This window comes from Xyrauchen texanus, chromosome 36, assembly GCF_025860055.1.
Source record: "Xyrauchen texanus isolate HMW12.3.18 chromosome 36, RBS_HiC_50CHRs, whole genome shotgun sequence".
NCBI classification, from domain to species: domain Eukaryota; kingdom Metazoa; phylum Chordata; class Actinopteri; order Cypriniformes; family Catostomidae; genus Xyrauchen; species Xyrauchen texanus.
In genome coordinates this window covers 16,837,562-16,851,666 of record NC_068311.1, presented here as the reverse complement: position 1 = coordinate 16,851,666, position 14,105 = coordinate 16,837,562, and the positions used below count along the sequence as shown (strand labels likewise).

At 39.3% G+C, this 14,105-nt stretch overlaps 1 protein-coding gene across 2 annotated transcripts in view; it reads left to right on the top strand.

Moving 5' to 3' along the window:
• Positions 1 to 14,105, top strand: part of sez6b (seizure related 6 homolog b) — a 310,189-nt gene that overhangs the window by 274,979 nt on the left and 21,105 nt on the right. For both annotated transcript variants that reach the window (XM_052107206.1, XM_052107207.1), the window contains exon 10: positions 12,851 to 13,047. In XM_052107206.1, coding sequence (XP_051963166.1) covers positions 12,851 to 13,047 — 197 coding nt within the window. The remainder of the gene's footprint in view (positions 1 to 12,850; positions 13,048 to 14,105) is intronic.

The window sequence follows — 14,105 nt, the reverse complement described above, 5'->3', positions numbered from 1 at the left end:
TTGGTGTTTCTGAAGATTTCCCAAAGCATACATTTTAAAAGCACTGACACCAACCACAACCTTCATGCATTTATGTAGCTCAAAACTTTATCTGAATGAACCCCAAAACAATTTGAAATTTCTCTCTGTTGCATTAATAATTACTGTGATCGGTGTGGCACAATGCTTTCTTTGTGGCTCCTACTTTCAGCCAAGTTCTCAAAGGCAAGATAACTGTTGCAAGCTTTATGTTGTAGCTTCAAAATGTTAACTTACTGGTCACGGAAGAGGTTTTTATATCTGTTTCTTGTGGTGAACATATCAGATCATGTTTGTTCAGTTTACGTTCCCTGCCACTTCCTGGGCAGTTTAACTGTGCTGGCAAAGAAATTGAAAGGCAGCAAGCTTAGAGAGTTATTTTCTCTGCAGTTCCTCATGGGGGGAAACACTCAAACTGCTTGGAGAAACAAGATATATCATCCTGCCCTCCTCTCAAAGGACTCAGACTTACATCTAAAACAGAGTGGCAAATGGAAGGTTGACAGTAGTGCCTTGTAAAAGTTAAAGAAAACATATAATTGTTTGCCGAATGCAGTTTTCTGTCCTGTGTTGACATATTTTCCATTGAAACAGGGAGTTTGGGTGGGACATATTGAAAGGCTCATCCTTTTTTTATTTTACAGTGCATTCATAAATTATTTAGACCCCTTCTGTCATGCTTGAGGATGAAGATGAATGCAGAGGCTGCAGGTGAACCCAAATGCAGTGTTTTATTGATGAAAATAGACAATTATAAATTTAGAGATTCCACAGATGAATAAACAAAAGAGATTAGCAACATTAGCAATAATAATACACAGCACTTAGCATGGAGAAAAGAAATTTAGACAAAACTAGACACCAACATAAGGAAAGTGGTGAGTATAAATAGAGTCCTTGATTAGTGTGTGACAGGTGATTCAAATTATGAGATTAGTGTTAATGAATGAGAGCAGGTTATAATGGAGCACTGGGAGACCGATGGGGGCGTTTTGAATTTTGAAATTGAAAATTACTTGAAATTTAGCTAAGGTGCATCCCATTTTTCTGGATAATCTTTGAGATGTTTCTACACTTTGATTGGAGTCCACCTGTGTCAAATTCTATTGATTGGACATGGTGGAGTGGTGGTGGTGTAGTGGTTAAAGCACAGGGCTGTTAATCAGAAGGTCAGAGGTTCTAACCCCACGGCCACCACCGTTGTGTCCTTGAGCAAGGCACTTAATTCCAGGTTGTTCTGGGGATTGTCCCTGTTATAATTGCACTGTAAGTCGCTTTGGATAAAAGTGTCTGCCAAATGCATAAATGTCAAATCAAATCACTTTATTGTCACACTACCATGTACACAAGTGCAACAGTAGGTGAAATTCTTGTGTGCAGTTCCGAGCAACATAGCAGTCATGACAGTGACGAGACATATACCAATTACAATAAACAACATACTTACACAAAACAATTTACATATCAAATGTACACATACTTACACAAAACAATTTACAAATCAGATGTACACATACTTACACAACACAATAATTATATACAATGCAGAATATAGAACAGAATATACAATACAATACAATAAGTGGGAGTATATGAAATATATATGTGTATATATATATATATATAGCAGTTGTATTGAGGAGAATATGTTGACAGTCCAGTGTGAGATTATAGCTGAATAAAGTGCAGTGCTAATTATTGATCCTGATAGATCAAGAGTTCAACAGTCTGATTGCTTGGGGAAAAAGCTATCATGTAGTCGGCTGGTGCGGGTCCTGATGCTGCGATACCGCCTGCCTGATGGTAGCAGTGAGAACAGCCCATGACTTGGGTGACTGGAGTCTCTGATGATCCTCCGAGCTTTTTCACACACCGCCTGGTGTATATGTCCTGAAGGGAGGGAAGCTCACCTCCGATGATGTTCCTGGCAGTTCGCACCACCCTTTGCAGGGCTTTGCAGTTGTGCTGCGGTGCTATTGCCGCACCAGGCGGTGAGGCAGCCAGTCAGGATGCTCTCTACAGTGCTGGTGTAGAACCGTGTGAGGATGTGGTGGTTCATTCCAAACTTCCTCAGCCGTCTCAGGAAGAAGAGGCGCTGGTGAGCCTTCTTCACAACGGCCTCAGTGTGGACGGACCATGTGAGTTCCTCAGTAATGTGGACACCGAGGAACTTGAAGCTGCTGACTCTCTCCACCGGTGCTCCATTGATGGTGATGGGGCTGTGTTCTCCGTCTTTCTTCCTGAAGTCCACAACAAGCTCCTTGGTTTTACTGACGTTGAGGGAGAGGTTGTGCTCCTGACACCAGCGTGTCAGAGTGTGCACCTCCTCTCTGTAGGCTCTTTCATCATTGTCAGTGATCAGACCTACCACCGTCGTATCGTCAGCAAACTTAATGATGGCATTGGAGCTATGTGTTGCCACACAGTCATGTGTGTACAGGGAATACAGGAGTGGGCTGAGAACACAGCCCTGCGGGGCTCCAGTGTTGAGGGTCAGTGATGAGGAGGTGTTGCTGCCCATTCTAAATTAAATGTAAATGTAATTACATTTATTAAAATTAAAATTTAATTTTAATTAAATTTAAATGTAAATATAAATTTGGAAAGGCACACACCTGTCTATATAAGGTCTCTCGGCTGAAAATGCATATCAGAGCAAAAACCAAGCCATGACTTTAAAGGAACTGCCTTTAGAGCTCAGAAATAGGATTGTGTCGAGGCACAAATCTAGGGAAGGCTACATTGAAGGTTCCCAAGAGCACAGTGGCCTCAATAATGCTTAAAAGGAAGAAGTTTGGAACAACCAGGACTCTTCATAGAGCTGGCTGCCTGGCTAAACTGACCAATAAGAGGAGAATGGCCTTGGTAAGAGAGGTGACTCAAGAAACTGATGGTCACTCTGTCTGAGCCCCAGAGATCATCAGTGGAGATGGAAGAAACTTGCCGAAAGACAGCCATCACTGCAACACTCCACCAATCTGGGCTTTATGGCAGAGTGGTCAGACGGAAACCTCTTCTCAGTGCAAGACACATAAAAAAGCACCTAAAAGACTCTCCAACTGTGAGAAACATGACTCTCTGGTGTGATGAAATGAAGGTTGAACTGTTTACCTCAATTCTAAGCATCATGTCTGGAGGAAACCAGGCACCGCTCATCACCTGTGCAATACCATCCCAACAGTGAAGCATGGTGGTGAGTGTGAGTGGAAGGTGATCAGGGTTGAAGGAAACCTGGTCCAGAGCATTTCGGACCTCAGACAGGGCTGAAGGTTCACCTTCCAACAGGACAATGACCCTAAGCATATAGCCAACACAACACAAGAGAGGCTTATGGACAACTCTGTGAATGTTCTTTAGTGGCCCAGCCAGAGCCTGGACTTGAACTCAATCAAACATCTCTGGAGAGACCTGAAAATGGCTGTCCACTGATGGTCCCCATCCAACCTGACAGAGCTTGAGAGGATCTGCAGAGAAGAATGGCAGAAAATCACCAATATCCAGGTGTCTCATCACATCCCAAAAGACTTGACGCAGTAATCGCTGCCAAAGGTGTTTTCACTAAGTACTGAGTTAAGGGTCTGAATACATATGTCGAGGTGATATTTCAGTTTATTTATTTTTAATAAAATTGCAAAGTTATCAAAATTAATACCATTATGGGGTACATGATAGTGTAGATTGATGTGATTTTGTTTTATCAATCTATTTTAGCATAAGGCTGCAACATAACAAAATGTGGAAAAAAAAATGAAGAGGTCTGAATACTTTCTAAATCCACTGTATAACAAATAGGCTTTAGTTATGTCACTGCCATGAACCATGATTTGCTAGTTGCAAGTTGGTTGCATGGAGAGGGTCATTGTTATTCTAGATAGTATTTGATTGAACAAAAGTCTGTACATAGCCTGTTGCAACATGAATGATCAATATATTTAGTCAGTTTTCCCTGAAGAGCTGTACATTTAAATCTTGCTAAAAGATAATTTTATCGACTTAGGGGTACATAAGTACATAAATATCTTCACAGTTAATAGACTTGGAGTAAAAGCCACAAACGTCAATTTTGATTTCATTGAGTCTTAAAAGCCAAAAATAAATAAAAACTAATTTGGGTGTTGAAGGGGGACATTGCACATTAAGATGATGCAGAAGTGGGATGTACAGGGGTAAATAACAAACTGGGTGTTTTTATGAATGTGAAATCAATTATATTAGCAGGGAAACAAGTGTTCAGTGTGATTGCTCCATCAGGTGAGGCGAGGAACATGAGACCCTGCTGTGTCAGACCCAGATAGATAATTCATGCATTCAATAATTTGGCTGCCTTAATTAAGATTCACTCATTTGCATATGGTTCCTTTCGCGTTTGTCATCATCTCTCTCTTTCTTTCTCTCTCTCTCTCCCTCATTGCGAGTGTCCCAAATGCATTGCTACATTGTATGGCTGTGTAATAAATGACATCCAGGATGTTTTGTAAAGGCATGTAGTCAATATAATTAATTTTCCATTTATTTTGTGGTAGAGGTAATGGAGGGAGATGGCAATAGCATTCTGACTTTGCTGGATGTTCCCTGTCTGCTATAACTGCTTCTGGTTCAAATGTGGTTGCAGGTTTCTTCAAGACCTCATTGACAAACACAGTTTTCTTTCCTTTATGATGTATTTCCTATTGAACCAGGAAGTTTAAACCAAAACCATAAACCATGACCTATAGATAGTTTAATTGTTTCATTAAAATGGCTACAATGGCTACTGTCATCATGGACATAATTTGAGTTTGAATCAGAGTTTGGACAAGGACTTTATATAACCACCAGCTGTTGGAATTTCCAAACCGCAAATGCAGGAATTTAGTTTACTGTAGACTTTGCACTGAAAACAGATGTGGTACTGAAACATCTTAGCGCAATGACCTATTTCTCAGGAAAATATCAATTTCCTATTCATTAACCTAAAATACACCCAAAGTTTGCACACATAAACCCACAGATGGAGCAAACACTCCCATCCACGGTCACTTGCACTTTGCGCTGGCACAACAATTGCACTTAGAATTAGCGCTCTCACAAAACATTGGATAAGACCCAGCACATAGTCTTTGCGCATAGCGCACAGCCTTTGCACGTTGCCTTATGCATAGCGCAACACTTTGTGCTTATGATAATAGAACCCACAATGTTTACTTCTTGTGGCTTTACGTTTGAAACAGTGTGTATTTTAATGTCCATTGTAAGTGCCTTACAGTATCTGTGATTTTTTTGCTTTTTTTATATATAAACGAGGGATGACTTTAAATTATTTTTTATAGCAATAAACATTATATCACAAATGCTTTCGATTGATCTTAAATTGTTTGGAATCCGGAACATTCCTTTTAACCTAATTTGGTAAAATTAATGGATACAATACAAAATAGATTACAGTGATGGACTAAAAGCCATTTGGTTAGATCTTTCAGATGGTTATCCTAGTATATACATATTGATGGGGGTGTCAGAAGAAAGTGAGTGGATCGGCCCAGGTATGTCTGGAGTCATTCTGGTCCATTGCAAAGCTGTTCCTCCCCCACCCCCACACTTATAATCTTAAAATGACCAAATTTGTCAAAGGACATATGGGATATTTTCAGCCAGGCACAACAAATGAGATGTATAGATGGGAAAATGAGTTAGAAGGGAGTCAGCCACAGCTGTTCAGCCCACAGAGACTGAGAGAGAGAGACTTATAACAAATCTACTGGCAGTCGTGCACCCAATTTAATTATTAAACAAACTCGGTTCTCTCCCTGTATTCATGGATGCATCTTCTTACAAGCGATCATTGACCCAGCGCAAGTCCTTATTGCTTCAGAGGCATCCTGCAGAGTGTTTTGGTGCCCTATGAATCAGGGATACAGTAATGCAGGGCCCGGGCCTCTGCTGGAGGCTCATTATTGGGCTGTAAGAAAATTTTAGCCTGGTAATGAATATGCACCCACTCCTCTGTAATCATTCATCAATGTACGCTGCACTCCCAATTACCTGAGAACGTGGGGCATAATGAAGGCTGATGAATTCATTTAGCAAGGAGGGTTTCTCACACTCTGTGTCATGTGGTGAGTTGGAGAAGTAGTGAGAGAGGTGCACAGGTGACAGCCGGGACACCTGCACACAATCTTTCATTGTCCTAGCTACATAGCATGGAATGGATATATCAGAACCAAACAAAGTTCTGCAGCCCTCTGCTGGAGTTCTAGTGCACAGCTGTGTTGATTTTATGTTCCTGGATTATCATCCTTTGTTGGTCCTGAATTAACGTTCCGATCATAGCCCTAGTCATAATTCCAAATTCAACATACAATCTGATTGGTTAATAACAGTGCACAGTGATATTGCCTGCCTGATCTCATGAAAATTATGTGACTGTGGCAACATTTTAGCAAAATGCCATTATGTTGTTCATTACACATTTCATGGCAGCTCTGAGGTGAAATGTCCACTGTGTGAGGCTAAAAGCGAGCTAAATGTTCTGCCGGAAAGGTTCATTAGAATCAGCTTTATTGCCAAGTATGCTTACACATACAAGGAAATCGTCTTGGTGACAGGAGCTTCCAGTGCACAACAATACATAAAACAATACAAAAAGAGCAGCAAGACATAGATAATAATATTATCTATCAGTTACTCTATGTCTGAATATATATATATATATATATATATATATATATATATATATATATATATATATATATATATATATATATACATACACATACACACAGACACACACCTTCATATATACACACACATACGTAGTGCAAATCTAAAACAAATCCGTTATATAAAGTACAAAAATAAATGTTTGTACAAAATGTATTGGTTTGGAAATGGCCCGAGATTCAAAAATTCTGCGCTAGATCATGTGTTGGATCAGTAGCTGAATCAATTTAAAGGATATAGTCTTGTTGTCCATGAGTTGTTGATTGTTTATGATGTGTGTCCTGTCTCACTGTCCCTGTTTCTTCCATTTTCTTAGTCTTTTGTTTTGCTTTCTCATTGTATTTCTGTCTTTTTCTCCTGCATTATTTGGCAGGCCAGCAATTGACTCTGCTACAGGACTCTGTATGGTACTTGTGTGCAGAGGCACCTTAGTGCACAAGCTTATTCGAGCTGAAGCCCAGGGGACTACAACTCCCATGGGGCACAGCTCACGGCCATGGGGCCAATTTTCTCCTATCCATGTTCGCAGGAGGAGCACGTTTAAATGCTTTCAACGGGAGATGTGGTTGTTGACATTGTGACAGTGCTCAACTGTTAAAGGTGTCTGTGTAGTGCTTGTTCAGTGCACAGCAGTTCCACCCCCCAACAACTGGAAGGGGGTCTCTGCAGACCAGTGAGCCCATGGGCCCAGAGGTAACTTAAAGCGCCCCTGCTTGTGTGCACTGTCCCTCAAAGAGTCACAGCCTTTAGCAGCCTGATCATAAATAACGGCTTTCTCAGACACCCACCCACCACCCCCTGGGCACAGAGCCAGAACCCACACCAATATTTAACTTTCTAATTAAGGGAGAGCTGCAAAAACAGAGGAACTCATTTCCCTCTTTTATTTGAGAAGCTTCATTCTCTATAAGTTCCTCAGAAAATGTTGACAATCCAAATTAAAGTTTAGTCTGTCTTTTCCCAGAGCCAAGATTGTTTGGCTCTTCATGCAAAAGCAACTGGGGCTTATCCACATTCATTTTAGGAAAGTCCTGAGTTAATTTGCTGGCTCTATCCAAAACCCATTTTAAACAAATGGCTGTGGACGAAAGGCCAACCTGTAATCTCTTGTGGCTCCGTAGCAGGTTTTATTCCATGTGGAATCACTCACACATGCTATTGTTAGAGGGAGTCTCTCGGCCCATTGCATTTTCGATTTCAGTTTATATACTTTGCAAAATGGCATTCTTTAAACTTCAGCCAGTAACTTGGGATGCCTTTTAAACAATCTTGAAGGAGTTCTAATACATGCTCTTTTTCCTACACTCTCTGCTCTAACTCATCCATTAAAATCAAATAAAATACATTTTAGCTTTGTCAAGAAATTCTCACATAGCCACGATTTATATTTGTCTACAAAACTAATTTCAAGCTTTTAAGCATACAATTATAGACGAGAAGGTCCTTGACCAGAACCAAAGTCCCTTTCAAGGCAAGTCAGTCAATTCGGTGGCCATCTTGGCAACGCTTCTGGGAAGCTATTTTATATGGGTTTAAGTGGCATAAATGTACAGCTCCTATCTACTTGAATGGGGAAAGACTGAAATCTCCAAAAAAATGGGTCAAGATTATAACCTAAGAACATATTTCAAATCGGCAGTAAAATCTGAACCCAATGGTATCATAATCAGAATATTTTATCAGAAATAAAAAATTTTAGAACAATATCTCAGCTCTGTAGGGCTATACAATGCAAGTGACTCGTGTCCAGAACTTTGAAAGTCCAAAAAGCACATAAGGCAGCATAAATGTAATCCACAAGACTCCAGTGGTTAAATCAGTGTCTTCAGAAGTGATATGTTAAGTGTGGGGGAGAAACAGATCAATATTTAAGTACTTAAGTATAAATTTAAATATAAATCTCCACATTTGCCCAGCCACGACCAGAAGATGACTGAATGTAAAAGTGAAAGTAATTTCCACATAAGAATGTGAAAGTGAATGTTTAGATTTATAGTAAAATGGACATAAATATTGATCTGTTTCTCACCCACACTTATCATATCGCTTCAGAATACATGAATTAAAACCTGGGAGCAAAGCTGTTGTTGGTATGTTAAGCACAGGCCCACCATGCCCAGTCCTCGGCACAGGGGATTTGATTGGAAATTGCATTTTTTTCCAGCAGGGGCAATCATACAGGTAGATGAATCAGTACTAAACAGGCATGTGGAAGGGGAGCAAAGAATGTTTAAGGGTTTGTTCACTTATGGCACTTTCCACTGCATGTTACAGTTCGACTCGACTGCATGGTGATTTTACACAATTGTACATTTATTATATTTACATTTATGCATTTGGCAGATGCTTTTATCCAAAGCGACTTACAGTGCACTTATTACAGGGACAATCCCCTCCGGAGCAACCTGGATTAAGTGTCTTGCTCAAGGACACAATGGTGGTGGCTGTGGGGATCGAACCAGTGACCTTCTGATTACCAGTTATGTGCTTTAGTTCACTACGCCACCACCACTTCATTGTATCAGTTAAATTGGCCTGGTTGTGTTAGAAGCAAGCTTTCCAGCAGCTGGTCAACTAAATAAAGTGAAACTTTCAAGCAGAGTACAAAGTTAACATACCATCCTCCATCGTGGACTCCAGCTGTGTCTGAGTCGAGGGCACTCTCCCTCCCATTGCTCGCCGGTCTAGATAGCGTCCATTTGGTCGAACCACTTCCACTTGTCCTTGATGGTTCTGTAGTCGCTTTTAAGTATTGATTTTTTTTTTACTTTTCCCTACACTGTTGGTAGGTCCGGTGGTAGCCATGTGCAGCCAACAGCTGAGACACTTCCTGAAAGACTTTTTCGTTTCATTCGTCGCTAACAAGAGGAAAGTCTGCACCTCGTTTATTGACCACGGCGTGGTTTTGCGCATGGCCATTTTTTTTTACAATTCAAAAGTCGGGTTAACAAATTATACTGCGATCGCTGTTGCTAACTTTAAAACTAGCGGGTTGATATCGCGTGTCGAAAATCCAGTAACACCGGTAGTGACGATTCTCTCTAACCAATCAGATATCTGCAGGGTTTTGACATCACATTTAGTATCGGCTCGGCTTGCTTGGAACCTCGACCGAGGTGGTACTAAAAAAAGTAACCGGTGCCAGGTACTATCCACAGTGGAAAACCCAAAAAGCAAGCAAAGTAGTCCAGTTGTACCGTGCAGTGGAAAAGCCCCATTAGATGCATATAAACAGTCCTACAGTATATGAGACTTTAATGCATTCTGATGGCAACTGTGTTATCCAGCTGAGCCTGTTTTTGTGATTAAACTAAATTAAATTACTGCATGATTGATTATTTTCAGCAGATAAGGTGTGTGGCTATGCAAAGGCTTGTTTAACTTTATCACTACAAATCCAATAAGGGCTGACACAGTTTTACTCTCTGTGGTCCTCAGAGCAGCTCAGGGGCTCCTCTGGCTTAACTGTGCCTCCAGTAGAAAAGGATAAACAGAGTATCCCACAGCCAGAAGCAAACAGTATTGCAGGGCTATTATGATTATTATATCAGAGAAGGACTCAACTAAACGTAGACTTGTGAACTTTTGACCTGAGACTTGACTTGAACTCCTAATTAGACATTTGAGAACTACAAATGTATTTATTAAAATAATAAATAAATAAAAAACAGGTTTAAGTGTACATAACTTAAACATTAATTTCCAAAATGTTTTCAACTGTATTTTTCAAGATATATTTTTTATTTGTATAAATATCAAGACTTTTTTTTAAGGTTTCTTACTTGTGAAATATTAACTTGTTACTTGACTTGGTCTCCTAATTTGACACTTGAGAACAACAATATATATGAAATTGATTGCTCTACAAGGTTTATTAAAATAGCCTGTAGTGTATTGAAAACTATTACCAGAAGACTTGAGACTTAAAGGTGAAGTGTTAAAATATCGGCACCAAGTTCTTTGACATATAAGGTCAAGAGAAATCTTTTAAAACAGTGTTACATTTCTATCCCCCCATCTGCCATGGTTGAGACAAACAAATAGTCAGTGGAGTTTGGGACTCATGCTATTGGTTGAACCTCAGAGCCACCGTGTTTACTCTTTTTGGGAAATCATCAACCCATGAAAGGATGCATATTTTTGTCTCTGCATATTAAAATATTTAAACATCAAAAACTAGAGATTTGGACTCTATGCCAGAGACTTATAATCATCTTTACAAATCTTACATATAGACTGTGTACAAGGTGTACGGTGTATGGAGGCACAAGTGAGTGTCTTTCTCTTGCTGTGTGTGTCTATGTGTGTGCGTGCCTGCGTGCTTGCTTGCGTGCATGTGTATGTATGCGTGTATGTAGGCCATCATTTAAACATCCTGTCTTCATTTTACCTGAATTTAACCATTCTGCCTCCTGATACAGCAGAACAGAGATGATTAATTATTCCCCTCTCTTCAGTAATGTCTTCCATTACTGCCCACTTGTGATTAATTAGTGACAAGATAGAGTGTGTATGCCACCTCCCTGCCTGCCTGAGACACATTCTCCCGCTACCAGTGATTGGCCAGTCTGTCTGGGTCTGATGGATGTCAGCCACAATTTCAGATCCCACACACAACACAATCACATGTATACACTGTAATATGCCTAAATGCATCTCAAAAACAGTGTCTAGCTTTAAATCAAGTCATTTTTATTTGCATAGCACCTTTCACAACACATATCGTTTCAAAGCAGTTTCTCAGAAAATCATGCATTAACAGAAAATGAAACTGTAATATGTCTTAAGAGTCATCATTGTAGTCTTATTATTATTTTACACTTGAGTAAAGCAGTAAAGCAGATGATAATGAAGTTTTACCTGTCAAGGTAACACCTTTCATTTCAGGACATTTCTATTGTAGGTCAAGGTCTATAGTAACTTTTGTGTAAGGCTGTCAGACTTTTTTGAGGTAATTGAAAGTGTCCTGAATGTCATATGTTCCCCAGGCTTAACAGCATCACACTTGAATTAACATCTGGTTCAAAAGCTTGTTTCATACTTATTAAGAAAGCCAGGGACATGTTACTGCCAAATGTAATTGACTACTGAATAATCCCTAATAAGATTTCTATCTATCATGGTTGGGAGTGAATGTAATGTAATTTTTGTATGTAATATAAGTATTGTATAATTCTGTGCCTTTTTTTCATTTTTAAAATGAAAGTATTTTTCCCCTTTTGTAAATGTAATTAATAGTTACTAGGAACACTGTCTAGCATGTAACTCTGTGCAACCCGTGCACAATCGCATACTAAATTTAAAACGGGAATGGGTATTTACAACCTATTCGTATACATTTTAAAACCAAACCTATGCCCTTGTATTACACTCAATATTCAAATCTATTAATAATTTCACTCACACACACACACACAAACATACATATTGGTGCAACTATCATTATGAGGACTCTCCATAGACATAATGATTTGTATACTGTACAAACTACAGTTTCTATACCCTACTCCTAAAAATAACCCTCACAAACAACCTTTCTGCATTTTTACATTTTCAATAAAACATTGTTAGTATGTTTTTTAATTGATTTGAATTATGTGGACACTAGAAATGTCCTCATAAACCACATTTATAGCATAATACCCTTGTAATTACCAGTTTGTAACCTAAAAAAAAAAGTCCCCCCTCACCCCCACACACTAATACAAAAGCATGCTAAATGCCTTCACCATGGCCGGCACACCAGAAAACTTATTTTCCAGCTATTTTTAAACATGAGATAAAGGAGGAGGAGACGGGTCAGTAGTTTCTACCACAGATGAATAATTTGCTCTTTATACTGTGAATCAGTTGAATGTGATTGCACGCATATTGAAAATATGTCCAATAACAGTTAAGCAGTGGGTTAATATTAAATAGCAGAAAATGTTCTGTTTGCTGCAGGCATTAGAAAAAGCAGTGATAGTGATGCTGGAAAAAAGGGACTAATGTAAGACAGGTTGGCTAGAAAAAAAGAAATGGGAGGGGAGATCAGAGATCTGTCAGGGCCGCTGGTGCTACTATGAGGTAAAACCTGAACATCTGTGACAGAGGATTAATTGGGGTTGACCAGTTGTGTTTTATCTGCTCACAGTCTCCACATGGGCAAGAATGACCTGCTGACGTTCTATGATGGAGATGACCTGACTGCAAAGATACTGGGCCAGTACAGTGGCTCCAGGCCTCGTTTCAAACTCTACACCTCCATGGCTGATGTCACCATCCAGTTTCAATCAGACCCCGCCACCAACATCTACGGCTACAACAACGGCTTTGTAGTACACTTTTTTGGTAATTCCCTGTTTAATCATTTCTACTGCATGTGTCAGCATATCTGAGTGTCTAATATGGGACAGGGTTATTACAGTGTGGAATTTTTAATTTAAAGGTGTTCTCAGTAATTTGTTATGTATGTCGCCTTGGACTTACACCTGACACCTAGTGGCATGGATGCAGCATCAATCAAATGCAAAAGATTTCAGTTATCAATGCCATTGTATAAATTCACTATTCTCAGTCAGCCATTATTAATTTTAACACATGAATAAAAGTGTCCAATAACAAGATGTTTACTGAGATTAAGCAAGTAGTATTTGGCTGGTCATGTGATCATAAAATGGTTGCACCCATGAGGGGACCCTCTTAACTGATATCACTGGGGTCTTCATATAATGTGAGTGCTCATGATTTAATACATATGTTTCTAAATTAGTGTTCACGTCTTAAGGCATTCATACTGATTAATACAGTGATTTAAACTCACCTGGAATATCACATATTACTTTTTTTTTTAACATTATATGCATATTAAGTTGCAGATTAATAGCTATTAAACAATTGTTTATTAAAACTGTTAATTTAATTGATAATGTACAGTCATGTTTAATTAACAGTATACATATCTGAGTGTACATTATGCCACTTATTACACAGCTACTTACTAAATAAGCAAATAAATTGTTGATTCGAGATTAAAGGGATAGTTCACCCAAAAATGAAAATGTTCTCATCATTTACTCACCCTCATGCCATCCCAGATGTGTATGATGCACATTAATCAGCTGCTTCTGAGTTACAGTATATTTGAAATACCATGGGGATAGTTTATCTCAGCCCATAGTCTGATGAAAGAAGTCAAAACACACACACACAGACTTATAGTTATAGAGTGTGAGAGAGAGAGAGAGAGAGAGAGAGAGAGAGAGAGAGAGAGAGAGAGAGAGTTATACAAAGAGACACACGGCTGGTTTAGTTCCTGTTCACCTTTCCCGGGGATAAAGGGAAGGTCATTCTATCATCTTTCCATTGGTGACCAACTACCACACGAGATCAGATAAAATGTAATGAGG